This window comes from Neofelis nebulosa, chromosome 17, assembly GCF_028018385.1.
Source record: "Neofelis nebulosa isolate mNeoNeb1 chromosome 17, mNeoNeb1.pri, whole genome shotgun sequence".
Taxonomy (NCBI): domain Eukaryota; kingdom Metazoa; phylum Chordata; class Mammalia; order Carnivora; family Felidae; genus Neofelis; species Neofelis nebulosa.
The window spans coordinates 61683394-61708993 of record NC_080798.1 but is presented as its reverse complement, the minus strand read 5'-3'; the positions used below and the strand labels follow the sequence as shown (position 1 = coordinate 61708993).

At 55.6% G+C, this 25600-nt stretch overlaps 1 protein-coding gene across 3 annotated transcripts in view; it reads right to left on the bottom strand.

Moving 5' to 3' along the window:
- The window catches only part of SPG7 (SPG7 matrix AAA peptidase subunit, paraplegin), a 32147-nt gene that overhangs the window by 4583 nt on the left and 1964 nt on the right, over positions 1-25600 (bottom strand). For 2 of the 3 annotated variants that reach the window (XM_058708051.1, XM_058708049.1), the window contains exons 2-13: positions 24812-24914; positions 23043-23132; positions 15777-16018; positions 13673-13812; positions 12690-12792; positions 10711-10836; positions 10227-10389; positions 9707-9880; positions 3837-3961; positions 3009-3111; positions 2215-2325; positions 307-422 (exon numbers count right to left, since the gene is read on the bottom strand). In XM_058708051.1, the coding sequence (XP_058564034.1) occupies positions 307-422; positions 2215-2325; positions 3009-3111; positions 3837-3961; positions 9707-9880; positions 10227-10389; positions 10711-10836; positions 12690-12792; positions 13673-13812; positions 15777-16018; positions 23043-23132; positions 24812-24914 (1596 nt within the window). The remainder of the gene's footprint in view (positions 1-306; positions 423-2214; positions 2326-3008; positions 3112-3836; positions 3962-9706; positions 9881-10226; positions 10390-10710; positions 10837-12689; positions 12793-13672; positions 13813-15776; positions 16019-23042; positions 23133-24811; positions 24915-25600) is intronic. The other variant, XM_058708050.1, reaches the window with a different exon arrangement.

Sequence of the window (25600 nt, the reverse complement as noted above, 5' to 3'; positions counted from 1 at the left end):
AACTTGACAATTCTTAATTCCAAGATTGAGGGTGCAGACAGGAGAGGGGGCCCCCGAGTCGTTGCGTGGCTCTCCAGTGGCCTCGCCCCATAGCTGGAGCCACGTGTCCTGCCCTCTGCCTCCCGGGATGAGGGACCCTGCACGGTCACCTCTGCCCTGTGCCCCTGTCCACCTCACACCGTGCCTTCTCTTCGAGCGAGGACACGCGGTGCTTCCGAGGCCAGCGTGGTCCAAGGGCCAGTGGGGCTCACGCCTGCCGATGCCCCAGACCCGCCCGCGGCCACACGCGCGCATGGGACAGCCCACCTTCATCACGGCCTCCGTGTGCTCCAGCAGCCAGCCGACCAAGGCGTGGCCCGACTCGTGGAACGCAACCACCTTCTGTTCTTCCTTGGAGAGGATCTTGCTCTTTTTGGCGGTCCCTGCAAGAGGGCCGGAGAGTCCGAGGGTCCCGGGTGAGTGTCCCAGGCACTCCACCTGGCCTCACAGAGTTCCACCCTGTGTCACCAGAGCAACGTCCTCACCGGACGCTCGCCTCCCGCGTCTCGGCCCCCAGCCAACACCAAGAACTGTGTTCCTCACTGTGTGAAGCTCATTTGGTGAGGGGGATGCTGGAGGCTCCCCGTTTGTGCGTCTGTGAATGCGGGAGCGGCCAGTCAAGCTCCTGCAGGCTTTAGGAACACCCTCCGCTCAGGGGCCCGCGGGGCTGCTGTGATTGGATGGGGTCCCGAGCGGGTTCCGGGCTGTGCACTGCCGTTCCCCCCAGACGGGCAATGCAAGCCGCAGTCCCGATGCCTCCCACCTGGTGACCCTCTGCTCCCGTCACACCGTCACACCTCCCTGAGTTTCCACTTGAGGCATCCTGGATCAGCTCTGGGTTTGGGGTATTTGGTAGGAGGGTCACCTCCATTTACTGCAAGGTTATAAATCCTTCCTCACACTGGCTGTAGCAGCTCAATCATCTCAACCAGAGCTGGTGATGTGAGCATCTACACACGAGGGTGGGCTTGAACGCGACGTGCTGTAGCCCAGGCAGGCCGCAGAGTGAGGCCGGGGGGCTCTGGTGCCTGCTCACAGGTCCAGCGTCGTCAGTATTGACAGGCGTCTTTCTCGCCTTCACACCATTACTGCAAGCGTATCGATTCCCACGTAAAAATAAGGGGCTTGTGTAAAACCGAGTTTGTAGTAAGAAACAGCCACTTCAGGGGCACCCAGGTGGCTCAGTCAGTTCAGTGTCAGACTTTGGCTCAGGTCGCGATCTCACGGTTTGTGAGCTTGAGCCCCGTGTTGGGCTCTGTGCTGACAGCTCAGAGCCCGGAACCTGCTTCGGATTCTGTGTCTGCCTCTCTCTCTCTGCCCCTCCCCTGCTCGTGTTCTGTCTCTCTCTCTCTCTCAAGAATAAACATTAAAAAGTAAAAAACAAAAACATTTAAGAAACAGCCACTTTAGTTCCTTCTGTCCACGCCAATTCCTAACCAGCAGTATGGGCACCTGGTGGTATTTGTAGCAGACTTTAACTCCGGTGGAGGGTGACAGGGACGAGCCCCTTCTAGGGATGACTCATGACTGAGTGCTTCCCCTCCACAGACAAGGCCTGTGCTTCTCATACACCTTTGGAAGGAATAGTTTCCCTTTTTAAAAAACTTTCAGGATCTTAGATCGAACACTGCTCAAGAACAAGCCATGGAGGGCCGCGGAAACTTCTAGAGATCGTGTCGGTCGCTCTTCTGACAGAAACCCAGGGACCCCACTTGGAGCAGTGACCATTAAGCACTGCCAGAAGCCACCCCCTCCCTGCCCGTGTCCTGCCGAGACCCCGAAGCAGAGACAGGCGGGACAGCAGAGCTCAGATCTCGGGAGACCCTCTGTCCCCAGGCAGCCGTGGCCTCAGCCCCACGGTGGGTGGCCTGCAGCTTGGGGGCACTGATGACCACCTCGGGGCTGCGTGCCACTCACCCTTGGCTGTGGGAGATCCTTTTATATTTCTACTTGAAGAGTCTGCTCTTTGGCAGATTCTCGGTATTTTACACTAAGGATAAGTCTCGTGGTAACAACCTGACGTAAAAATAGAACGTTGGTACTGTTCCCTTGTCCGATCATAATTGTTTGCTAATTGCTTCTGTCACATGTGGAAGGTGACCTGGCTCCCACCACCCTGCCTTCCATCTGGCTGCTCCTGGGGCCCCAGCCCTGCTGAGAACACGTCCCTCGTACCGGCAATGACTCGTTCCACGGCGTACTCGAAGTTGAACGTGTGGACGGACGTGTGGCCCTCTCGCGCAGCGTGCAGCGCGGCCTCGTTACAGATATTGGCGATGTCGGCACCTGTCCACACAGAGGGGGAGGGGGGAGGGCAGGGGGCTGACGACTGGCAGACAGGCGGGCAGGCGACGCCCATGCCCTTTGCTGACCCCACCCACACTACTGACAGACCCAAAGCATTCCCCCTCGTGCCTTCCAGCCTAACCCTAACCTCCGGGCTCTTTACTGCACAACTGTCGTCAGCACGCAGAGCACCAAGTGCTGTTTTATTCCAGCTAATAATTCACACGTGCACTGAGGGGAAAGAAGTTAGTTTTCCAGGTACCACAAGATTCTAGTTGAGGGCATTAAAAAAAATCCAAAGGGAAGAAATTACAATAAAAGGGATTTTGTTTCTATTGCCCTTTAAAATGAGGGCCATGCAGAAAATATCCTGATTTGTGATCTGATTCTACTCATCAGTGGCGCACAGCCGGAGCCCAGGAGGGGGGCCCCCCCGAGAGCCGGTGTGCAGAGCCCGGAAGGCAGGAGCGCCCCCTGGCGGGCATGCGCACGCGCACAGTACGCCCTGAAGGCCCGCGCCGGCGGGAGCAGTGCCATGGGCTCTGGCACCACTCCGGGAGGGAAGTGCTGTGGGTCTGGCTCCCTGTGCACACCCTCACCCTCACCCCCACCCCGGAGCGGGGGATGTGGGGCACTTGGGGGGGGCCTGCACCCTTAGGACTGGCAGGAACCAGTTTCCGTACCACTGAACCCCGGCGTCAGCTCTGCCAGACGCTGGGAGTAGAAGCTGCTGGCCTGGGTCAGCTTCAGGCTCTTCAGGTGCTGCTCAAAAATCTCCCGCCTTTCCTGCAGAGAAAGGACACGAGTGTGGGCTCACTCCTGCCCCACAGACGGGGCCCCTGGCTGTTAGATCCCTGTCTTTGTCATCACTCCCGACCTTCATATGTGAGGCCAGTTGAGAGCCACAGGCAGCATCTCAAAATGAAAGGTTAGGTCACGCGTAGTAAGGGCTTACTTCGTAGGACGTCTGGTTCGTAGACGTTCTGTGTTTTCTAGACCCTGATGGGAATGCTCCTTACGCGGTCAGAGAAAGGGAAAGGTGCTGTTCTGGAAGCAGTGGCAGCGGGGAGCTCCATTCTGCTCCTTAGAGCCTAGGAGCCGTTCGAGTGTCAGACCCAGGGTGACACCCATGTGAGGTCGCCATCACTGCCTGCTGGTTCCTGCTGCCTCGGGGCACCACCAAGGCCTGGCCACCAGAGGGCGGACGTCTCTCCAGAGGCCCAAGGAGGCTGGAGGGGCTGAGACACCCGCAGGGCTCACACCTGCTCCCAGGGCAACACAGCTCATGTTCCAAACCCACGGACAGCCTGCAGACTTGGGGTCAGGACGAGACTCCTGAGGTTCTACAAAACTCAGCCCCAATGTTTAGGGATAAAGAGAAAATGTGGGTGAACCAAATGAACTGCAAAACGGTGGGAAGAGCGGGAAGCCAAAGAAAGTCTGGACAGACAGGCACCAGGACTGTGCGGTCGCAGCTGGGCCAGGAAAGGCTGGCCCCCGGCCACCCTGACCTGCAGCGTGGGAAGGTCGATGAAGACGTGTCGATCCAGTCGGCCTGGCCTCAGCAGAGCGTTGTCCAAGATGTCAGCTCGGTTGGTGGATGCCAAGACAATGACATGGTCCGTGGTGCCCATTCCTGGAGGGATGACAGCCGTTCAGGTAGAGCTCCCTGGTCAGGACACAGGGTGGGACTGATTTCCCCCTGGGGTCCGCAAGAAAGGAACACGTACGTTGTTCTGAATGAGGATCAAAATCCCCACAGAGCAAGAATTCACCCGTCTACCCCAGGCTGAACCACAGACCAGAACTGCACTGCCATCCAGACAGCGCCTGGGGGGGACCTCATTTTTAGAGAACTGCCCAGCAGGCCTGGGGAACGAGGGGACACTGTCCCCACGCTCCTTCACTGCACTGGCTGTGGGCCAGAGCCACTGCAGCAAGACGTCTAGGACATTTTGTCCCTAATGCTGGTGTGTAGCCTGCGTTTAGGCCCTAGCTTTCTCACAGGAATTTAAAAACAAGTGCAGACAGAAAGTTCCACCGATGGCCCAGATCTGTAGGAGAACCAGACTGGACCCAATTTGAATAAAGCCACTGCAGAAGTGCGCCTAAGGAGCAGTGGGGCGAATCTGAGTCTGACTGGATACCTGAGTGTTCTATCTGTGTTTGTAAATTACGCATTACGATGATACTGTGGCATCTCTCTGGATGTAAAGAACTACGTTCAGAGCATAGAAGATTTAGAACACGTAAGATTCAGAAATTCGGATTTGCTTTAAAATAACCCACCCGAGGAGAGGAACGGAGGGGGGTGGCTGGAACAGGGCTGGCCTGCGACGTGGAGGTTTGCCGCACATCTCTCTCTGCTCTGATGTATGCTTGACAAGTTCCGGAATAGAGTTAAAAATGCCGGAGGCGCCTGGTTGACTCGGTCAACAGAGCAACAGAGCAACTCTTGATCTCAGGGTCTTGAGTTCAAAGCCCACGTTGGGCATAGAGCCCACTTAAACAATAAGTAAAATGAAGATATCCTGATCTTTTGCTAGTAAAAAAAAATCTTGATAAGTTGACACTGACAAATATAACTTAAAACTACCTGTCTTAAGTGAAATTTAAAAGAACGGTTGCAGAATTATGGCCTGAGTGTTAGGCACTGCCATCTCCCAGCCGACTGTCACTGACTCCACTCTGAATGACAGCAGTGAGGGGCCTGGCCGAGTGCACGGGCCTGGGACCCACCGTACCAAGGAACTGACCCCTGAGTCACCGAGAAGCAGCCACTAGGACGCCCAAACCACACCCACCTCCCAAGGAAATCCTCGAGAACCCTGTATGTGTGCATTCTCCATGGAAGGCGACCAGCCAGGATGCTTACTTGACGTTTCTGTGTCAGGGGAGAGTGCAGCACATAACCGTGACTTCTGAAAAGAACCCGGAAACCAGCCAGCACCAGCCAGCATATGCAGCGTGTGCCCCTGTGTTCGATCTGCCTGCACCGTGGTGTTAGGAGAAGTCAACCTGTGACCCGGCAAACAAGAGGCTGACTGGAGAGAGGGCCCTGCCAGGATTCCCGAAGGCCATGGACATGGAATTCCGAAGTCACATGAACTGAAGACACATGGGACGACGGTGGGAGTGATGGCTGCGGAAGAGCAGCGGCGGGGCAGGGGCGCAAGCGGTGCCAGCCAGCCCCAGCACGAGCTGCAGGAGCGCTCAGAGCTCTGCTGGCGGGTCTCAGCTCCACCTCCCCACAGAGCCAGCCCCTCTCACTCGGGCCAGGCACCCTGCGTCACTGGGGTTACGATCACATAGAGGGTATAGCCCCCCGGGGCTGGATGGATTGCTCTACAAACTCTGCATTTTGACCTAGTTACAGATACACAGGTGCAGCTTGGTACAGAGAAGTCCTTTCGAGGGTCGCTCAGAGCCAGCAAGCTGGCTGTGTAGGGCAGAGCCTTCTCACCGCCTCGACTAACGCACTCGGCCAGGAGCTTTCTTCTCTGCAGGTCCCCTGCACGCGGCCCCCCTGCCCGCCTCTCTCCACGTCCCCGCGGTACGCAGGCCTGCTCCACGGCCACCCCACCACCAGTCTGTTCTCGTCTCTGGGATTCTGTCACTTTGACAGTCTTGCGTAAGTGTTCTCGTACAACCTGTAGCCGCTTGACGCTGGCCCTTTTTGCTCAGCAGAATTCCCTCGGGATCCATCCGAACGGCGGTGTGTGAGCACTCAGTTTCTTTCCTTTGCTTCACGGTAACCATGGCAAGGACACGCAGGCTCGGTTTAGAAGCTGCATGCGGGGAGTTTCCAGCTGCCACACGTAAGCGGACTTTTCTTGGGGCCGCAGGCAGGCGCGTGAGCGCCGGGCCAGAGGGGAGGTGTGAGTTCGGTCTGTCTCCCAGAGCGGCTGGCCGAGCATGGGTCGGCTCACGCTTCCGGCTGCTGTACTCCAGCGAGGGTCGTGCGGGCTCACTCGCAGACTCGTCCGAGCCGTCGGTGCGCCCCCCACCCCGGCGCGCCGCGCGTCTCTGCTCTGGCTGTCCTAGGAGGTGTGTTCCCACCCAACTCTCAGAAAAGGGTTTGGCGGGTGTGGACGAGCGCGTTCGAGACCTTACATGAAAAAGCAAACGGAGCACGGCAGCCACAGCCCCATCGGTCGAGGGGAACACGGTGCGAGGTGCCACCCCGCAGGAGTCTGTGCCGCGTGGTGCACGCGGGGGGCCCCGCGGCGTGGCGGAGGCGCGGGTCTGCAGAAGACCTCTGCGGGCCAGGAGGCCAGACTCTACCGACCCCGCTAAGCGCTGCCAGAGCACAAAAGCAGTTCAGCCTTTTCAGCAAATGGAGCTGGGGCAAACAGACGTCCACGGGCCAAGGGGTGGGGGTGGGGGTGGGGGTGCGCCCAGGCGACTCAGTGGGCCGGGCACCCAACTTCGGCTCAGGGCGTGACCTCCGAGTTCGGGTGTTCGAGCCCCGCGTCCAGCTCCGCACTCACGGTGTAGAGCCTGCCTGGGATTCTCCCTGTCTGCTCCTCCCCAACTCAAGCTTTCTCAAAAACAGATTAAAGTAAACTAAAACGGAAAAGGCCATGTGGATGGTGGCTAGGACTTTCTGACTCCACGTGAGAACGCAGCTCACGTCCCCACACACTCTTGCTAACACAGAAGCTCCGGTGAAGGCACGGGGAAGGGGCACTCAGCGCAGAGCCCTCTTTCTGCTGATCAGCCGTACAGAGGTACCGAGTCACGCTGACCCCAGCACGCTCCGCGCAGGTGCCTGTCCCCTGAGGCCTGGCCCTCCAGTAGGGCTACCTCTCCCTGACTCATGAGTGGGGGGGGCGGGCAGTCCCTTCCTGGTGAGCTTTTCCCACGACCGGCACAGTGTCTGCTCCGTGCCCTGCGCCTCAATGAGCAAGCACCGCCCCTCCGGGAGGGCTGACACAGACCCCTCAGACTCATGTGAAGGGCGAAGAATGCGCACTGTGTCCGCACACAAAAGGACCCGTTCACCGCTGGCCCAGCCCAACAAGGGGCTTCAGTCAGGGCTCCTGGGCGCTCGTGGGCCTGGAGCGGAAGCAGCCCTATTCACGGCAGCACAGAGGTTGGGCTCAGAGGAAGCCACCGTTTGGTAAATGCTTCCTGGTGGGCTCGGGTCTGCCCCAAAACGTGGGCTCAGCCTTCCAAGTGCAAACACCGATATAAGCAGGAAGGCCTATGTGGGCCTCCCGTGGGCCCAGTGGGAGGCATGTGGGGGCCTTCACCTCTGAGTGCCTTCATCTCACCTGCAATGGTGAGCTGTGGCACACGGGCCACAGAGTCACAGGGGGGTCACACACTCTCTCCACACCGCACAGGTCAGAAAACCAGCCTGAAGAAGCGGGGGCAGGCATGCACGCCCACAGCACTTTCTCACCCAGGATCTAGTGCTCGATGGGCATCTGCAGGAGCCGGAGGGGAAACAGGGACTAGAGGGCACTTTAAGCTTGGACGGCCACCTGGTCATCTGATGACTTCCAATGGCCAGTTCTCCTTTGTCCACTCGATATCACAGATGTCGGTCATTTTTTTTTTTTAAATGTTTATTTTTGAGAGAGAGAAGGTGCGCGTGCGTGAGTGGGAGAGGGGCAGAGAGCGAGGGAGACACAGAATCAGAAGCAGGCTCCAGGCTCTGAGCTGTCAGCACAGAGCCGGACGCGGGGCTTGAACCTCATGAACCACAATATCATGACCTGAGTCGAAGTCAGACACTCAACGGACTGAGCCGCCCAGCCGCCCCTTTTTAAAAAAAATTTTTTTTTAATGTTTATTTTTGAGAGAGAGAGAGAGACAGAGACAGAGCATGAGGGAAGGAGGAAAAGAGAGAGACACTTGTGATTCGATTACAAAGACAACCAGGGGGTGCCTGGCTGGCTCAGTCAGTGAAGTGCATGACTCTTGATCTCAGTCCGATGTTGGGTGTGCAATCTACTTAAAAATAAATACATAAAAAAATTTTAAAGTAATAATAAATGAAATAAATACATAAAGGGGCACCTGGGTGGCTCAGTCAGTTAAGCATCTGACTCTTGATTTTAGCTCAGGTCATGATCTCGCGGTTCATGAGTTCAAGCCCCATGTTGGGCTCTGCTTGGGATTCTCTCTCTCTGCCCTTCCCCCACCTGCTCTCTCCCAAAGTAAATAAACATAAAAGAAAAAAAAATTAAGCCCTCACCCCACAGCATGGAGGAAGCCGGAGGACATCACACTGGGTGAGTCACAGAAGGACAAACAGCAGTAGGAGTCACCCACAGGAGGGTCCAAGAAGACTCAGACCCGTGGAGACACAAAGTGGCATGGCTGCCAAGGGCTGGGAGGCTGGTGTTTAATGGGGACAGAGTTCCAGTCAGGGAAGATAAGAAGGTTCTAGAGATAGATGGTGGTTGCACAACAGACAGAATAACACTAATAAATGGTTAAAATGGTAAATTTTTGGGCGTCTGGGTGGCTCAGTCGGTTAAGTGTCCGACTTCGGCTCAGGTCACGATCTCACGGTTTGTGAGTTCGAGCCCCACGTCGGGCTCTGTGCTGACAGCTCAGAGCCTGGAGCCTGCTTCAGATTCTGTGTCTCCCTCTCTGTCTGCCCCTCCCCACTCGCTCTCTCTCAAAAATAATAAACGTTAAAAAAAGTTAAAAAAAAAAAAAAAGGTAAATGCCACGTGTATTTTACTGCAGTAAAAATAACTGGGTACCAGGCTGGCTCTGTCAGTGGAGCATATGCGACTCTGGATCTCGGGGTCCTGAGTCCGAGCCCCACGTTGGGTATAGAGATTGCTTAAAATAAAATCTTTAAGGAATATATAAATAAAAATAAAATAAACATACAATGCCTATCCAAAAACACCCCAAAATCTTACGAAAGTAACTGAAAAGAAAAACCATTCCGTGTCACTCAGAACCCCCAGATCAAGAGTCACGTGTGCCTCCACCTGGGGCAGCCAAGCGCCCTGTGCTTACCTTTCCTGCATCGGGCCGCGGGGTGCGCACAACACCATCGCCTGGGTTTATCCAAGACTGGAAATCATGCCCTGCCCTGCCCTGCCCTGCCCTTTGTGTTCCCAGGTTTTTTCTTTCTTTTCTACCATGACCTTGACTTTTTAAAATTAAAACCTGTGTTTCTTGAGTGCAACAAGGTGACAAATAGCTCTGGAAGTGGCCTTGTCTCAGAATCAGCTACTAGGGAGCGTGTGGACGGCACCCTCACCTGCAGCAGGTGCTAGGGCAGAGAGACGCAGCCCGTGTACGTGGACATCAGTGCGTGTTCCCGAACAACACGCATGAGCCACGTGGTCCACCCCGCGAGTGGGTCTCAGGAAAAGAACCGCTTCCCTGCACAGGAGGGGGCACCCACCATCCATCTCCACCAGGAGCTGGTTGAGTGTCTGCTCCTCCTCCGTGTTGGAGAAGCCGGACATGGTGGTGGAGCGCTTCTTGCCCACGGCGTCGATCTCGTCAATGTACACGATGCAGGGCGCCCGGGCCCGGGCTTCCTTGAAGAGGCTCCGCACACGGGCAGCGCCGAGGCCTAAGGTGACACAGAGGACCGGGCGGGGAACGGGGAACGGGGAACGGGAGGGGAGCCCAACTGTTGCGCCAGGGGCCAGAACGGCCCACGGAGGATGACGAAGCCTCAGGAGAGTCACCCTGGCGGTACTCGCCCCCTCGTGCGCCCCCAGGCCGCACACGGAGGCGGCTTCAAAGAACATCGCCGCCCAATTCTCTACGCCAGCGGCATTCCCAGGAGCATGGGGCTTCTGTTTGCCTCTCTGTCCCCCCAGTTCCCCGGCCGGCCGCCACCTGAGGAAGGGCGTGTGACGGCAGAGCCATCCTGCACAGACGGTCCTGTCCGCAGCCCCCCAGGCAACACCAACCTCCAATGACCTCCACGAACTCCGGGCCAGCCATTGCCAAGAAGGGCACCCGGGCCTCCGTCGCCACTGCCTTGGCCAGAAGGGTCTTCCCACAGCCAGGGGGCCCGAGCAACAGGGCGCCTTTTGGGACTTTGGCACCGAGCTGAAGGAAGCGCTCTGGGCTCTGGAAAAGCAGCAGACAACGCAGCGCTGATCACAGGTGTTGCAGAGAGAACTTTCAAGACAGGACACATGGAGATCAGCTCATGCGCTGTCACGAATCAGCTATGGTTCACACGGTTCTGGCGCAAATCAGTCCGGGACTGACCGGGTGTCCCAGACGGCTTAAGCTGCAGTCGGGGGTGGGCTCTCGGCCCTCCTGCTGGTTGAAAACTGTGCACTCGGCCTGCACGGCAGGTTTAATACTGGCTCCCACCACCTGACTACTTCGGGTCTTTCCTCCAGGATGGTGCTCACCTGCCTCCTGCTCGGCAGGCACGCCTACCTTCAGATAATCCACGAACTCTTTGACTTCCAGTTTGGCTTCATGCATTCCTGCTACATCTTTGAAGCTGACTCCTTTCCCCATCTTGCCGTCCACAATCGTGAAACGAGCCATCTTAAGCTGATTCTGGGCAGAAAGAACAAAGGGCAGGGTGCCGTGACCTCTCAGCACAACAGGGAAAGTGAGCCTCCCTGGGCCCCACCTCCCCTCGGCCCAGGGTCCCCTCTCCCACACCCCTTCCGAGGCATATGAAGGGAAATGTTTCTTGTGCGTCATGAACAGTAAGAAAGTTATCTAGTATTTAACGGTTTGCCTTAAAAAAAAAAAAAGATGTAAAAACACCCCCCGCCCAAACAAGGTAATTTAACAATGTCTTTTGCACATAAACTGTATTTTTCTATATGATTTTTCCCGCTACTGTGTAATACTCTGATTTTAAAAGCAATGTAGATAACACCGAGCTCTAGGAAAGTTTGGTAGAAATGTTGGCTAGTAAATTTCTGGAAAGCAACCAGGCAAGAGAAAGCTCGTAGTGAGGGGCGCAAACTTGAGCTCAGTTCTGCCTCAGGAGGCGCACAGACGTGCCCGCGCTCAGAAAACATGTGCGCTGAATTTATCACAGTGCTATTTAAATACGACAGTAAAAATAAACAGCCCTAAATACACAAGAACGGTGAAACTGGCCGAGTAAAATACAGCCCGGGCCCATGATGAGACACCCTTCAACGAGTGTGAGCGTTCAGCTACAGCCAGGAACACACTCTTGGTCTCGGTTCTCAGGGAAGGGGCTGGGTGGTGCTGTCTGCAGACTTGCTCCAGCCGGGGCTTGGGCCCCTCAGCTCTGCTGCTGATGGGCTAACCGGCCACATGCTCCTGCCAGGGAGGGTTCACGTTACAACGAGGGCTACCACAAGAGGACGGGGTGTGTGTGTGTATGTACACATTAAGTAATCTCTACACCCAACACAGGGCTTAAATTCAAGACCCCAAGATCAAGCGTCGCATGCTCCTCAAACTGAGCCAGCCAGGTGCCCCAAGAGAATGCTTTTAAAGTGTATTTGGGGGGGGGGGGGCGCAGGGTGCCTGGATGGCTCAGCCAGTTAAGTGTCTGACCTCTGCTTAGGTCATGATCTCACTATGGAGTCTGTCTGTCTGTCTCTCTCTGAATAAATAAACTTTAAAATAAAATCTTTAAAAAGTGTATTTAGGGGGCGCCTGGGTGGCGCAGTCGGTTAAGCATCCGACTTCAGCCAGGTCACGATCTCGCGGTCCGTGAGTTCGAGCCCCGCGTCGGGCTCTGGGCTGATGGCTCAGAGCCTGGAGCCTGTTTCCGATTCTGTGTCTCCCTCTCTCTCTGCCCCTCCCCCGTTCATGCTCTGTCTCTCTCTGTCCCAAAAATAAAAAAAAAAAAAAAAACGTTGAAAAAAAAAAAATTAAAAAAAAAAATAAATAAAAATAAAAAGTGTATTTAGGTTTGGGGCATCTGGCTGGCTCAGTTGCCAGCCTTAAAAAATACGCAGCATCTTAGCAAGTAGGAGAAACCAAAGAAACAGTCATGCCCAGCTACTGAAACAGAAGAATAAACTGGCCTATACACTGGCCTGGCTCAGCTGCCCCACGAGCCAGGGGGAGAGTGGGCCTCAGGTGGATCCCCTAGTCGGCCAGGCACAAAGAAAGAGGAGCTGGCAGGCCATGGCTCCAGGCTGGCCTCTGTGACAGCTTAGCCTTCACTGCGTGCTCACTCTTGGGAGCCATACTCAGCAAACACAGACAGACCCTAAGAGCACACGTTCAGGGAGATGGGACAGAGCACACGTTCAGGGACGCGGGACAGACCTTACGCTCAGGGAGATGGGACAGACCGCACATTCAGGGACATGGGAGAGACCTCACGTGGAGGGACACGGGACAGAGCACACGTTCAGGGACACGGGACAGAGCACAGGTGCAGGGGGATGGGTGGCACGTGCCCAACTTACAAAAGCACTGAGTCCTCCTTCCCGTCCTGTCATCCCAGCCAGACGGAACACGTACCACAGGATGGCCAGGCCCACTGCGGTCATCCCCAAGGCGTAGAGGGCACTAGCGGGAGAGAGAGTCAGTCACGGGCAGGAAGCCCACGGGCACGCCTCGCGAAGTCCGGGGCCACGGACACTTCAGAGATGGGAAGAGCGACCCGCACTCCGAGAGCAGCGTGCAGAGTGAGTGGTTGTGAAAATGGGTCTCCTTGTCCAACTCTGCTCTCTCGTGACCTTCTCCCAGATGGGCAGGTGGAGCGTCTCCCCACGGCGCAAAGCCAGGACGTGGACACCACACGCTCGCCCCGTCCTCCAGAGCCTACCGATGATGCCCAGCGAGAACCGATTTTCACGTGCGCCGAAGCAGGCCACCGGTTTTGGATGCAACGGCAAAACACGCAGAGCAGGAAACCGAGTGAACCCTAGGGCGCCAGCCCGCCCTCCCGCCGCTGCCCGCAGTCCGCCAGCCCTGGCCTTGCACCTGCGGGAGAGACCCACCACCGCACAGGAAGCTCAGCGCGTCAGCGGTGTCGGCCAGTCAGCGGCGAGCCTCTGCACGCAAGCTCTGGCCGCTGTCGGGCCCAGCGTGTGGTGAGACGCCATGACTGGGAGCTGATGTGTCCCCGCTGAGTCTGTAGGTCCCACGGGCCCAACACGGTCCCCGCTTCCGTCTGCCGCACAGAAGCAGGGATTTCTACCGGACGGGCCCGCTTCTCCCTTTCTGTTCCACTTTCCCGTTTGTAGAAGCCAACGGCCCCACGACGCCCTGGATCAAGAAAAGCCACAGACCCACGGACGCCCTCCCCACACGTGGTCCCGGACTCGCCCTCCCACACGGGGGTCTGCTTCGTGCAGGCCAGGCCACTTTCCGGTGTGTGTGCTTTGTTAGCACATTACGGAGCCACGCCTGGTTTAGTTCAGGGGCCAAATAACGACCAGCATACTTTCCAAAGAATCCTGTCCGCTTATAGGAGACCGGGATCCTGTCCTTGCCTTCAATGTTCAGGGCGTCTTCGGCGGCTCGGAGCTTCTCCTCAAACCTGTCGATGTTTGCCACCTGCATCCGGTACATCAAGGCCAGCCGCTGGAGGCAGAGAGCACAGGTGGTGCGAGTGACACACGGGCCAGACGGACGACCCCCAGACGCTGCAGGGCTCCAGCAGCAGAAGGTTCATCTGCGGGTCAGAAACTACTTCTGCGTCACAATTCCAGCAAAACTTCAATACGTGTGCTTTCTCTATCTTCAGGAATGGGGACATTTTAAGAAAGGGAGGGTGTGCTCCACACTGACACCCCCCCACCGAGCCTCAGCTGTGCGTGCAGAGCACAGAGACACGCGACAGGCCGGAGCTCCCCGCCGGGACGCAGGCAAGTCTAAGGCCAGAGCACAGGTTTCGCGCCTGCCCGCTGGCTGGCCCCGAAATCAGCAAATCAGCTAAGTGGTTTTCTGTGTCCTCGGGAAGCCTTTCCTGGGTGGAGGCTCAGGGAGTGAGCAGGTAGACCGCCTCCAGGGGGACAGGCTTCCCTGGGAGGAGGCAGCGTGGCCCGAAGTCCACGCTGGGCCCCCAAATGCCTTCTCTGTGAGCCGTCCTGATGATCTCCAGCGGCCTAGACGGTGTCCTGCCAGTCCCACACCATTCTCGTGAGGGCCTGGTCCAAATGCTTTCTAGAACTAAGCCGTTCCAAGCTCAGCTTCTAAACACACTCTTCCAATCTACATGGAGCAGCCAGACTTCCCCCTGGCTCTTAAGAACCTCAGAAGATGTCGTGGGGTCACAAGGCCAGATGGGAGAAGCAGACGGGGGCGCCACCGGCCACAACACCCTGATCACAATCTGTGCTGGACTAACCCCACAGACCCAAATGTCTGATGTGCACTTCATGCCCCCGTCCCTCACACACCCGGCCCGGCCATGGAAACAGAATGGAGAAGCACAACAGTGTCCTCCTTTCTATCCCAGAAGCCAAGAGCAAAGTGTATGACTCCAGAAAGCGATCCAACTCCCCCATCTTCTCTCTGACCGCCTGGCCCCGGACGACCCGCTTGCTTCTGCAAGGTCACCCAGGTCACACAGCAGTCAGGGCCGGGAGGGGCCTGTCCCCCACAACTAAGTCACAAGCTCGTGTAAACTGACAAACAGCTGTGCACACGTGTGTGGCGCTTAGCCCTATCTAGAGCCCTAGCGGCGCCCACGGTGCTGTCCTAAGGGACAGAGTCCTACGCCCACGAGTAAACTTGTGCCCCAAGTGCGCACAGTATGTCCACACTGAACGCCTGTCTCCCAGCATTCTACCTGGTCTCCTTTTCCCGCTGTCCAAACCTCTAACAAACAACAGGAAGGAGACTAAAACATGACAGGACCGTGGCTCAAACATCTAACACAGCTCTGAGCGTCAGTACAGAGATGACTAGCAAACAGGATCAGGGAAAAGTGTTTTGGAAAATAGTCTCGTGTCGCTACCTCTCCTGGGCCTGCCGGTGGTGGTGTGGTTATGGGGTGGGGGGCGGGGGAACAAAGAGGCGGGGACTGGACGGTGGTTCCCTCTCATAGCGGGGTTTCCGCAGTCGGCTTCCGGGGCCCAGTGCCCCACACTGAGGCCCAGCCCTCTTCCTGAGACCAAATCCCACCCGTCTGACGCCTCCTCTCTCTCGGGAGCACCCGAGGCGGGGAGGTAAGCAGGCCCCGCTTGCTCTTTCCTCCCTCCCGTCCAAGGGCCAGCCCGTGCCCAACCCCACCTCTCAGCCACCCTCACAGGGAGGGTAGGCTCCTGCCCCCGGCCCCCAGGGAATACCCCCAACAGCCTTGGCACCTCAACTCACCAGCATCCGCCAAAGCTGCCCCATGTGCCAACCTGCAGCCAGCGCCAGACCCACAGAGCGGGACGTCGGGGCCACCGCTGGCTCACGTTCCCTCCTCCTCCTCTCTGTACACGGCCACCGCAGCCGCGGGCCCCCAGCTCCCGTCTGGGACAACACCCCCTCCCCCAATCACGGGATCTCAGGGCGGGGGGGGGGGGGGGGACGGAAAGGGGCCCGCCCACACTCACAGGCCGCCCGAACACCACGGCTCCGGGGTGCAGGTAGACCTCCACCACGTCGCTCTCGGGCACCACCTGCACCCGCTGCACCTCGCCCTTGGCCAGCATCTCGTGGACAAAGTCGTTCCAGGAAATGTTGCCCCCGCTGGTGCTGAGCGCGTTCAGCAGGCTCATGACCACGGCGATGACAAACAGGGTGCGTAGCCGCTCGCGGTACATCTGGTCCTCTCTCTCCTTGCGTCTCCTCTCCTCTGCGGGCGGGGCAACCGGGGGACCGTGAGACAGAGGCCGCAGGCGGGGCGGCAGGAGAGCACAGTGGCCAGGAGGCCGGCCCTGCGTGTTGGCCGGTTTTCAACAAAGTGGCCTGAGACAGATACTGATCACATGCCATCCGGGCCACCAGCACCCCGTTCGCCGCCTGCGTAGAGCACAAAACCAGGGTTTTCCACTTCCCGGGACCAGCGTGTGCTACGTCTCCACCGTCAGCCCTCGGCCGGGAGCACGGCCGACCCCCCCGACCTGGCGTGGTCACCGGCGGGGGGGTGCGCACACGTGCAAGTCTTTAATAACAACCAGACACTTGCCTCCCCTCCCCCACAGCCACACATTTAAACAGTTTAGTCCGTGGACAGATGGTGGGGTCCACTTAATTCAAGAATGTTCCCAAAGACCAACTCTTCAGCCAAATCACATTACTTGGCTACTGATACCCTACCCAGGGTATGGACTGCATCGTGCCCATTCTTAGGGGTGAGAGGAGGACCCGAGACTCGGCCCCGGCTTGGGGTGTGCAGAAACCCAGGGAGGTAAGGTGGCCCGAGCGGCAGCGTGTGGAGGCGGGGCGGGAGGGGAGAGCCCACGGCACAGGGAACTCAGAGAAGCAGCTCCCAGCACGGGCACCAGGGAGGCTCCCAGAAGGAGGGAGAGCAAGCGGACCAGGAGGCCAGAAGGACGTTCAGAAGCTGCTTCCCTCAGGCCCAGAGCGCAGATGGGAGAGTCCTGCTTGCAGCCACCAGAGGCCCGGCCACAGCCTTCCTCCCAAAACAGCCAGTCAGGTAAACCCTCTCATTTGCGCGATGCTGTCATCTCACTAGCCCACCCAGCCCAGTCCCTGGAAGGATCCGGCGCCTCTGTTTACACACCAGGCTGCCGTGCGGCCCTCACCTGTGCGGCACGGCCCATCCTCCCGACACGCCACCCAGACTCCAAGCAGGCCTGTCATTAATGATGCCTTCACCACTTGTGCTCACCACGGCCCCGACCTCGCTCGGCAACCAAAGTTTCCACCATTTGCTCCTTCCGGCACAAACACAAGCATCCATTCGGGGGAAGAGCAGAGGCCCACTCCCGGGAGCAGGGGGACCCAGCACACAGGGCTCAGCCCAAGCGCACACGCACCGGAACCGGTGCCGCCCGCTTCCCCCTGTGCCGCTTGGAGCTGGAGCCGTCCACAAACACACCCTCGTCTCCCAACAGTTTAGAGGAGCTTAAAGGCATTTTAAGGCAGCTTAAACACAAAATGAAGCTTATGGAGAAGGCTGTGTCTACAATCGTTCTGAAAACCTGAAAGCGCATTTTAGATGTTCCCTTAGACTGGAACGGGGGCGCCTGGGGGGCTCAGTGGGTTAAACGTCCGACTCTTGATTTTGGCTCAGGTCGTGACCTCATGAGTTCGAGCCGTGCATCAGGCTCTGCACTCACAGCTCGGAGCCTGCTTGGGATTCTCTCTCCCCTCTCTCTGCCCCTCCCCCCACTCATGCACACTCATGCTCTTTCTCTCAAAATAAATAAACTTAAAAAAAAAAAAAAGAACGGGCTATAAGAGCCTATCCAATATGTAAAGCTCAGTCGCAAAGGGCAGCGAAATAAAGGTAGCAGTTATTTTAGAGAGCAAATTTATGTTCTCGGTGAGTAGGTAGAGACCATGTATTTCAGTCTAATTTTCTACCTAATTGGTCTATTGAATTCCCATCTTGTTTTCTAGTTAATAATATTGAGCGTCCCCAAACTGGGCAAACTGGGTGAAACTCCACCAGCAGGATGAACGTCTCTGTTTGAGAAGCTCTGTATGATCGGCAGGCTCTCACTCACACACAAATTGTTGTGCATCCCTGGTTCCTGGCCGGTGGTCGCGGGGCACGAGTCCACTGGAAGCACTTACAGACTTGGGCCCAGGCCATGTGGCGACACTGCCCTTCCTGGCTGCTCTGGCCAGCACACCGGCACGCCCCGCGGGGAAACAGGCTTGCAACGATTCTGCGACTCACATGCATCTGTTTGCAGACTGTGAGACAGGGCTATGATTTTTAAAAAATATGGTTTGGTTTCATTTACTTGTTTTTAAAAAGACTTTTTTTTTTTTAAGGAATCTCTATACCCAAAGTGGGGCTCAGACTCACAACCCCGAGATCGAGAGTTGTACGCCCCACCAACTGAGCCAGCCAGGTGCCCCAGATATGGCTTGGTTTTAAACAAGATAATTTTGCACTTTTTTGCAAGAATTTCTAAAATCATGGGGCGCCTGGGTGGGTCAGTCGGTTAAGCATCCAACTTCGGCTCAGGGGCTCAGATGATGGTCTCACGGTTTGTGAGTTTGAGCCCCGCGTCGAACTCTGCTGACAGCTGGGAGCCTGGAGCCTGCTTCAGATTCTGCGTCTCCCTCTGTCTCTGCCCCTCCCCTGCTTGTGCTCGTGTGTGCTCTCTCCCTCCAAAATAAACAAACATTTAAAATCAAAAGACAGCTTGGACAGGGCACCTGGGGGGCTTAGCCAACAAAAGCATCCAACTTCGGCTCAGGTCATGATCTCGAGGTTCGCGGGTTCGAGTCCCACAGGGAGCTCTCTGTTGTCACTGTAGAGCCTGCTTTGGATCCTCTGTCTCCCCGCCTCCGCCCCTCCCCCAATCACGTGTGCGTGCGTGCGTGCGTGCAGGCTTGCGTGTGTTCTCTCTCAAAAATAAATAAACATACAAAAAAAAAAAAAAAAAAAAAGACAGCTTGCCTTTAGGCTCCAAAACACATGTCTTCTTTCTTCCCAAAAACCCAACCCTTTTCAAATACCAGCCAGGTGTTCTGACACACGGAGCTGCCTGCCTCTGGCCTGTTTCAGAGAGAAGGATCTAGGCCGGGCCTAGAGGCCGCGCATCACGTTACCAGAGGACTCTCCAGGGGAGAGAGCAGGGAGGTCCCAGCCCAGAGTGGTAACTGCTCTGGGGCGTCAGGACGGTTCACTGAAGGCAGGTTAAAATCGTCTGTGCTTCTCAATACAACTCCTGCTCTGGCTTCTGAGTCCAAATCGCCCTGAGTCCTGCTCCCGGGCAGAAGGAGACGGACACGGCAGGCCCACCCTGACAGGACCTCACACACACACAGAGGCGGCTGTGCCGGCAGACAGCATCGTTACAAACGTGCGCAAACACGTGCTGCGTCCATTCGCACGTACAACAAAGTAGAACCCGGGTGCACGGGGTGCGGGGAACCGGCCCGCACACGCTGTCGAGCGGGACCAGTGAGTAAACCCTCCTGAAAGCTACTTGGCTGGTGTATCAGGGCCACAAAAACATTTGCTTTCTGTAACTCACTAAGTGTACTTCTCAAACCGTAGCCAAGGAAACCAAATGCAGAAAACACAAACCTGGGGGCGCGTGGCTGGCTTAGTCGGTGAAGCACGCGACTCTTGATCGCGGGCTTGGCGTTCAAGCCCCACGCTGGCTGTAGAAATTACTAAGAATAAAGTGTCTAAAAACAGACACCTGTCTGTGGTGTTGGTCAGGTATGCAATCATGAGGGCCAGTCCGAGAAAGACAAAGGGAAACAGTAAAGGGAAATGTGGAAATGAGACACTTAGAGGACTGGCTAAATAAGAATAGGATTTTTGGGGCGCCCGGGGGGCTCAGTCGGTTGAGCATCCGACTCTCGGTTTTGGCTCAGGCCACGAGGTCAAAGTCACGAAGTCGAGCCCCAAGTTGGGCTCTGCGCTGACTGCACGGAGTCTGCCGGGGATTCTCTCTCTCTCTCTGCCCCTCCCCCACTTGTGCAGGCTCTCTGTGTCTCTCAAAGTAAATCAGAGTAAGATTTCTGAGGTATAGGAGGTGAAACAAAATCTGATCCTGAGATTCTGAACAGGAAATGGCATTTAAACGCTCCAGACACAAAAAGACGTCTCCTGTCCCCGGAAGACCCTCTTCCTCCTCGGCCCCTCAGTCTGCACGTGTGAGCACCGCACTCAGGCGCTCCCGTCCCCTTGGCTCGGGCGTCTCCTTTGGCTCCTGACACCGATGACAGGCGTGTAGAACGCCGACAGGCCAGCTCCTGCTGCCCGCGTCCCCAGGCACCCAGGGGACACTGCTGCCTCCCGGCCACCATACTGCCCACCCACCGGACAGCGGCCTACAGGGCACACCCCCTGCGAGATTCCGGTGGCAAAACTCCTTTCCAGGCGGTACTGTCCATCACCTCAGAGTGCCCCGAATCAGTCACCTAAAGCCAGAGGCCCAAGGACACAGCTACCAGAGCTGTCCCCGGTTTTCCCTCCAGAAACACCCCCCCCCGCCCCCCCCCCTCCCCCGCCAACTGCTAACGCAAGCTCTGGGGCGAGTGGTGCAGGGGGATCACAGTGACGATCCAGCTCTTTCCAGCCATCACCTGGCACCGGTCCCGACGCAGATGGGGCCGAGAACCCTACCTCACGGGGTATTCTCACGTCTCAGGGCCAAGAAGCACTAACACAAAAGTTGTCCGGAAATTCCAGCAACTGCTTTTTTTGGCTGAACTTTTTCCTATAGCTGTGGATCCCCATGGAGTCCCAGTGGTACCACAAAGCCACCCTTTGTCTGCCCGGCTGCTTCCGACGGTGACACTGTACAAAGCGGGCAACGAGGATGCTGACGCGGTCCCCCGCCTCACTCAGACACGCGCTCCCGTGTGGGACTGCCTTGTGCAGTGTTAGCACAGGTGAACGCTCACGCATCCACCGCCGGCGAAGACAGAGTTCCCCTCCACGATGGCCGGCTCTTTCGCTGCAGACCCTCAGCAGGTGGAGGCCCAGACGCCGGGCTGTGCCTGCTGCACGCAGGCAGGTCGGGGCGCTTACAGGCAGCCGGGCCCGCACAGGCGGCAGAGCCAGGGAAAATCCACAGTGGATTCTCCCAGAAGGAAAAATCCTCGGGCTAAACGAATAATCATCCTCTAATGAAAACTCAACAGGCACGAACTCCGTCCCGTTTTCTCAGGGCACGCTACCGTTCAATCTGAAGTTCACAGGTATTACACGCTCCAGGAAGGCGGGGGAGACGCAGACGCCCTCTAGCCGTGTGCGGCTGCCACCTGCGGGTGAAGCAGTGGGCGAGACCCCTACTCGGGATTTACTTCTGCCCCCGCTGTCCCCTGCGCCACAGCACTGGCTGACGGCACCGTGGCGGCGACCAGGCTCAGTGAGCATGTGGTTCAGCACCTGGACTGAGGGCCGCGGCCACTCCCGCAGAAGTGACAATTATCAGCAGGACCGAGCACGAGGAACGGGACGGCGCACGCAAGGCCCGCACCTGTTTCTCTACAGGAAACCCTGGCTTCCTTGTCACCTCTTTCTTAATTTAGGAAGGCCTTTCCCATGTCCATATTCTGCCACATTTCCCCCTAATTCTTTTATAGTTTTGCTGTTTAGATTTAATGATTTAATCCATCCAGGATTTATTTTGGTACGTGTGATTTCGTCTCTCTCCAAGTCACGAAGCAACTGTTCCAAACCATTTCTGACACAATCCATCCTTCCTGCGACTGCACGAAATGCCACTCTAGTTACGCCCTAATTCTTACATAAACCAGGCTCTGCTACTGGATTTTCTATTTTGTTCCACTGAGCTACCTACCTATTGCTGGACCAACACGTTAATTTTTGGGAAGAAACAAATTTTAATAGCTGCCAATATCAGCCTCGCCAGTATTTGTGTTTCAAAATCCTGCAGATTTCCTGACAAGCCAAACCCTCATCCCCCACCCCTGAAAACCTTTCAACGCGGAGTCCCTCTGGGGTGAAGGACGCACACGAACGTAGCAGCCCACGGTGGGAAACGCGCGTGTGTTCGAGTTCAGAAGCCTGCTGGGGAAGAGCTGAGCTCCCGGGGAGCTCTCTGGGTGAAAGAAACGAGCCACTGCCAAGGTGGATGCCCCGTGAAGGCGGCAGTGAGATCAGTGCAGAGCTCGAAACCAGAAATATCTAAGAAATGTCTCCACAGAACCCAGCCAATGACCACACGGGTGGCTTCCGGGAGTTAAGACCCATCTCTCACGAGCTTGAAGATGGGGGCCCCCGGCTGGCTTAGTCGGACCAGCTGCGGCTCTCGATCTTGGGGTTTGTGAGTTTGAGCCCCACATTGGGCATAGAGACTACTTTAAAAAATAATAATAAAACAAGCAAAACAAAATCAGCATCTAAGTACGAGGAAGGTCCTTGACAAGACACCCACTTCTCTACCTGTGTGTCCCTCCCCAGACTCCGCACAGGACAGACACCCGATGTCCTCAGGGATAAAAAGGGAACGATAACGGGGAATTAGGAGAGAATTAATTGTGAACATGTAGAAATCATGTAGTGCAGTGCTGGGTACACTCCAATCATTCTTATGGGTTAGTGGTTTCCACTGTCATTACCTCTAAGCAGCCAGCTTCTACCTTAGAGGTCAATTCAAACTGACCTTTTAATTTCCCTCACCCCTTCGCCCGATCAGAGTCCTAATTCCATAGGAGGTAAGACTCAAGGTTTACACGTGAGGTCGTTGTGAACTGGGGCTGGGGCAGGGCTAACGGGCAAAGAGGTCACTCACACGGGAGTGTTGTATGTGTTCTGCCCCCTCCTTGAGGCCATACGCTGTCCCAACCTCTCCTCTGGCGGGGAGACTGCTTCTCAAGGCCACACTGCAGCAGGGGTGTGGGGGGTGGGTTCACCAAGGTGTCCTGGTGCCTTCCTCCCCACCCTGGAACTCCTGAGTTCAGGGCAGACCTGAGAGTCACCATTTCTATGCAGAGGACAGTAATCCTGCCTGCCTTCGGACATTCTGGACATGACGAGGGACACAGGTGTGGATGGAAGCCTGTCTCAACAGGAGAAGAGAAGACCCAGTGATGACATCAAAGGTTGGGGGTAGGTGTGTTCAGGGTAAGAGAGACAGAGGTGCCTGGGCTCCCTCTACTTCTGAGACCGACTTCCTGCTGCGGAGAGCAGAACACACATGTGAAGACAACCGAGGCAGCCATTATTTACGAACGTCACACAGATGTACCTTCGTCATCTTCAGGGGTCCTCGCCTTGGATTTACCATTGTCCTTAGTCTTCTGCTTCATCCTGGACGTGTTAAAATAGTAAGTGCCACCTGTAAGGAACAGGGACAGCGTTTAGCAAGATCTGCCACTACGGGGGAGCACTCGGGAGAAGAGTATGCTCTCCAAACACCAAACCCAAACAGAAGCCATCCGAAACCTACATGCTGAGATTGAGCGCTGTTGGGTCCTCATTTTTAGTACGGCAGCTGCTACTTACAGAATAATAAGCTACTTCAACTTATGGAATGTCTCGTCACTGCAGTTAGCAAGCCGGGGAAGCAAACTTAGTCGTGCATGTAAACTGAGGAAACGTCGGAAGTCTGCTGGAGGATGGCCTCTTCCACACACACACAGCCACTTTAATGAACCTGAGCAAACGAGCCACACTGGCTGTGACGTGTGCAGCAGCCTCCCAGCAGCCACCACTGGGACACGACACTCATCACACCAGAGGCTCGGCCTTGTCCGCCGTCTAATTCCACTGCTGTTTAAAAGGAGGGGAAAGAGAGTCTCACAGCCATGACTGAGCTGGATCTTTCTTCACAACGCTCACAGAACCGCAAGTAAGACTACCCTGATGGCCCTCTGAAGAGGGTCAGGCTGTCTGGAGGGCGAGGCGTGTGTCCCTGGGGACGTGTGTAGATTTAAATGTGGAAACAGCTGCTGCCAAGTGGCCCTCCCCGAGCACACGGGGGAACCAAGCCATTTAATGTATTTTAGGAGTTGGGAGGTTTCACTTTTGCCCTTTCCAACTGGATGGAGCGGGGAGTAAAGTCCCAGGTGTCAATCCTGAAGATCCTAAGGCCTCTGACCTAAGATCTCGCTTGAAGATGTCACAGTATCTCGTTAAACAAGCAAACTATTTTAAGAATAAGTTATCTGTGGGCTGTTTTTAGTTACCTTCTTTATATAAAACATACACTTTGAAGAGCCTTACTAACTGTTCTTGCAGCTGGCTAGAGAACACGAAAATCCTTTTAAGCAGCCCAATCATTGCTATGCACCAGAATTTTAAAAAAGTCCACTCAAGGAAGCAATTAGGCCTTAGCCAATCTTCTCTTTTGTAAACTGCTCTTTAGAACATCTAGGGGCTCACAATAAATAGAAGCCAGGGGGCGCCTGGATGGGTCAGTCAGTTAAGCAACCAACGCTCGATTTGGGCTCAGGTCATGATCTCAGGGTGGTGAGGTCAAGCCCCAAGTTGGGCTCTGTGCAGATGGCTCAGAACCTGCTTGTTTCTCTCTCCCCTTCTACCCGCCTCTCTCTCAAAATAAGCAAATGAGTAAAACAACAACAACAACAATAACAATAATTAGAAGACCAACAGGGTGTCTGGGTGGCTCAGTCAGTTAAGCATCTGACTTCAGCTCAGGTCATGATCTTGCAGTTCATGAGTTCAAGCTGTGCTGACAGCTCCGAGCCTGGAGCCTGCTTCCAATTCTGTGTCTCCCTCTCTCTCTGCCCCTCCCCACTCGTGCTCTGTCTCCCTCTGTCTCTGTCTCAAAAATAAATAAACATTAAAAAAAAACTTTTTAAAAAGTAAATAAATATTAAAAACATAAAAACTAAAACAAAAAGTAAATAAAAAAATTTTTTTAATTAAAAAAAAGCCAAAAGTCATCTGAGTGATTTTGTTTCTCTGCCGATGTCAGACTAGCAACGATATCCTAACTTATTTACAAATGTCACAGGATTTGCCTATCAATTCTCTATTTCAGAAGATACACACCTAAGAGTTTCCAGAGTCTGACTGGATCCTGGATGAGATGCTGTTTCAGCAACAGTCCCCGGAACCTGTCACAGATAGGGGTCAGCAGGCACGACTGCAAGTTCTAGAAAGGAAAACACAGAGGACGGTCACCCATTCCACACCACATCGCCGCAGTGTGACTGATTCCTTGTGCCAGACCTTTCCTGACAACTCCAATGCTCATTTATTGTGCTTACATTGCCCTGAAACATGAATGGCCTGAGCATCATTTCAGAGTTTTAATGTAACATCAAAACGTCAAACGTGATGTGAGCGCAAGAAATACTGAGGGGCAGGCAGGGAGCGCTGGCTACCACTATGTACCCAAGGATCACAGTCTGGAAAAGCACACAGAGAGACACAGACACACACACACACACGGCAGCTGTGAGAGCCCAGGGCCCTTGATCCTGACATCTCCAGACAGCAGTTCCACGCAGAGCGTTTCTGGCTCTACAGCAGCTCACTGGCCTGTCTTTCCAAAGCTCTGCTCTCAGGGTGAGCATTTTCCCACTTGAATACGTGTTATGTTAAGGTCAATGATCCAACTTAACTTTTTCTCTTTGTTGGCAGTTTCTTCATCTGCTTTTGATGTCTCCCTTTGTTCATCCCCGTCCCGCTGCTATCAAGAAAAGTAACACCTTGCTCAACGCTTTCTGGTAACAAGCACGTAACATGTAACCTCCCGTTAGCAACAAGAGGCAAATTCCTAGTCTATCGAGTTACTGTCCCATTTAACTAAAACTAACATTCTTGGTTCGGTGAGAC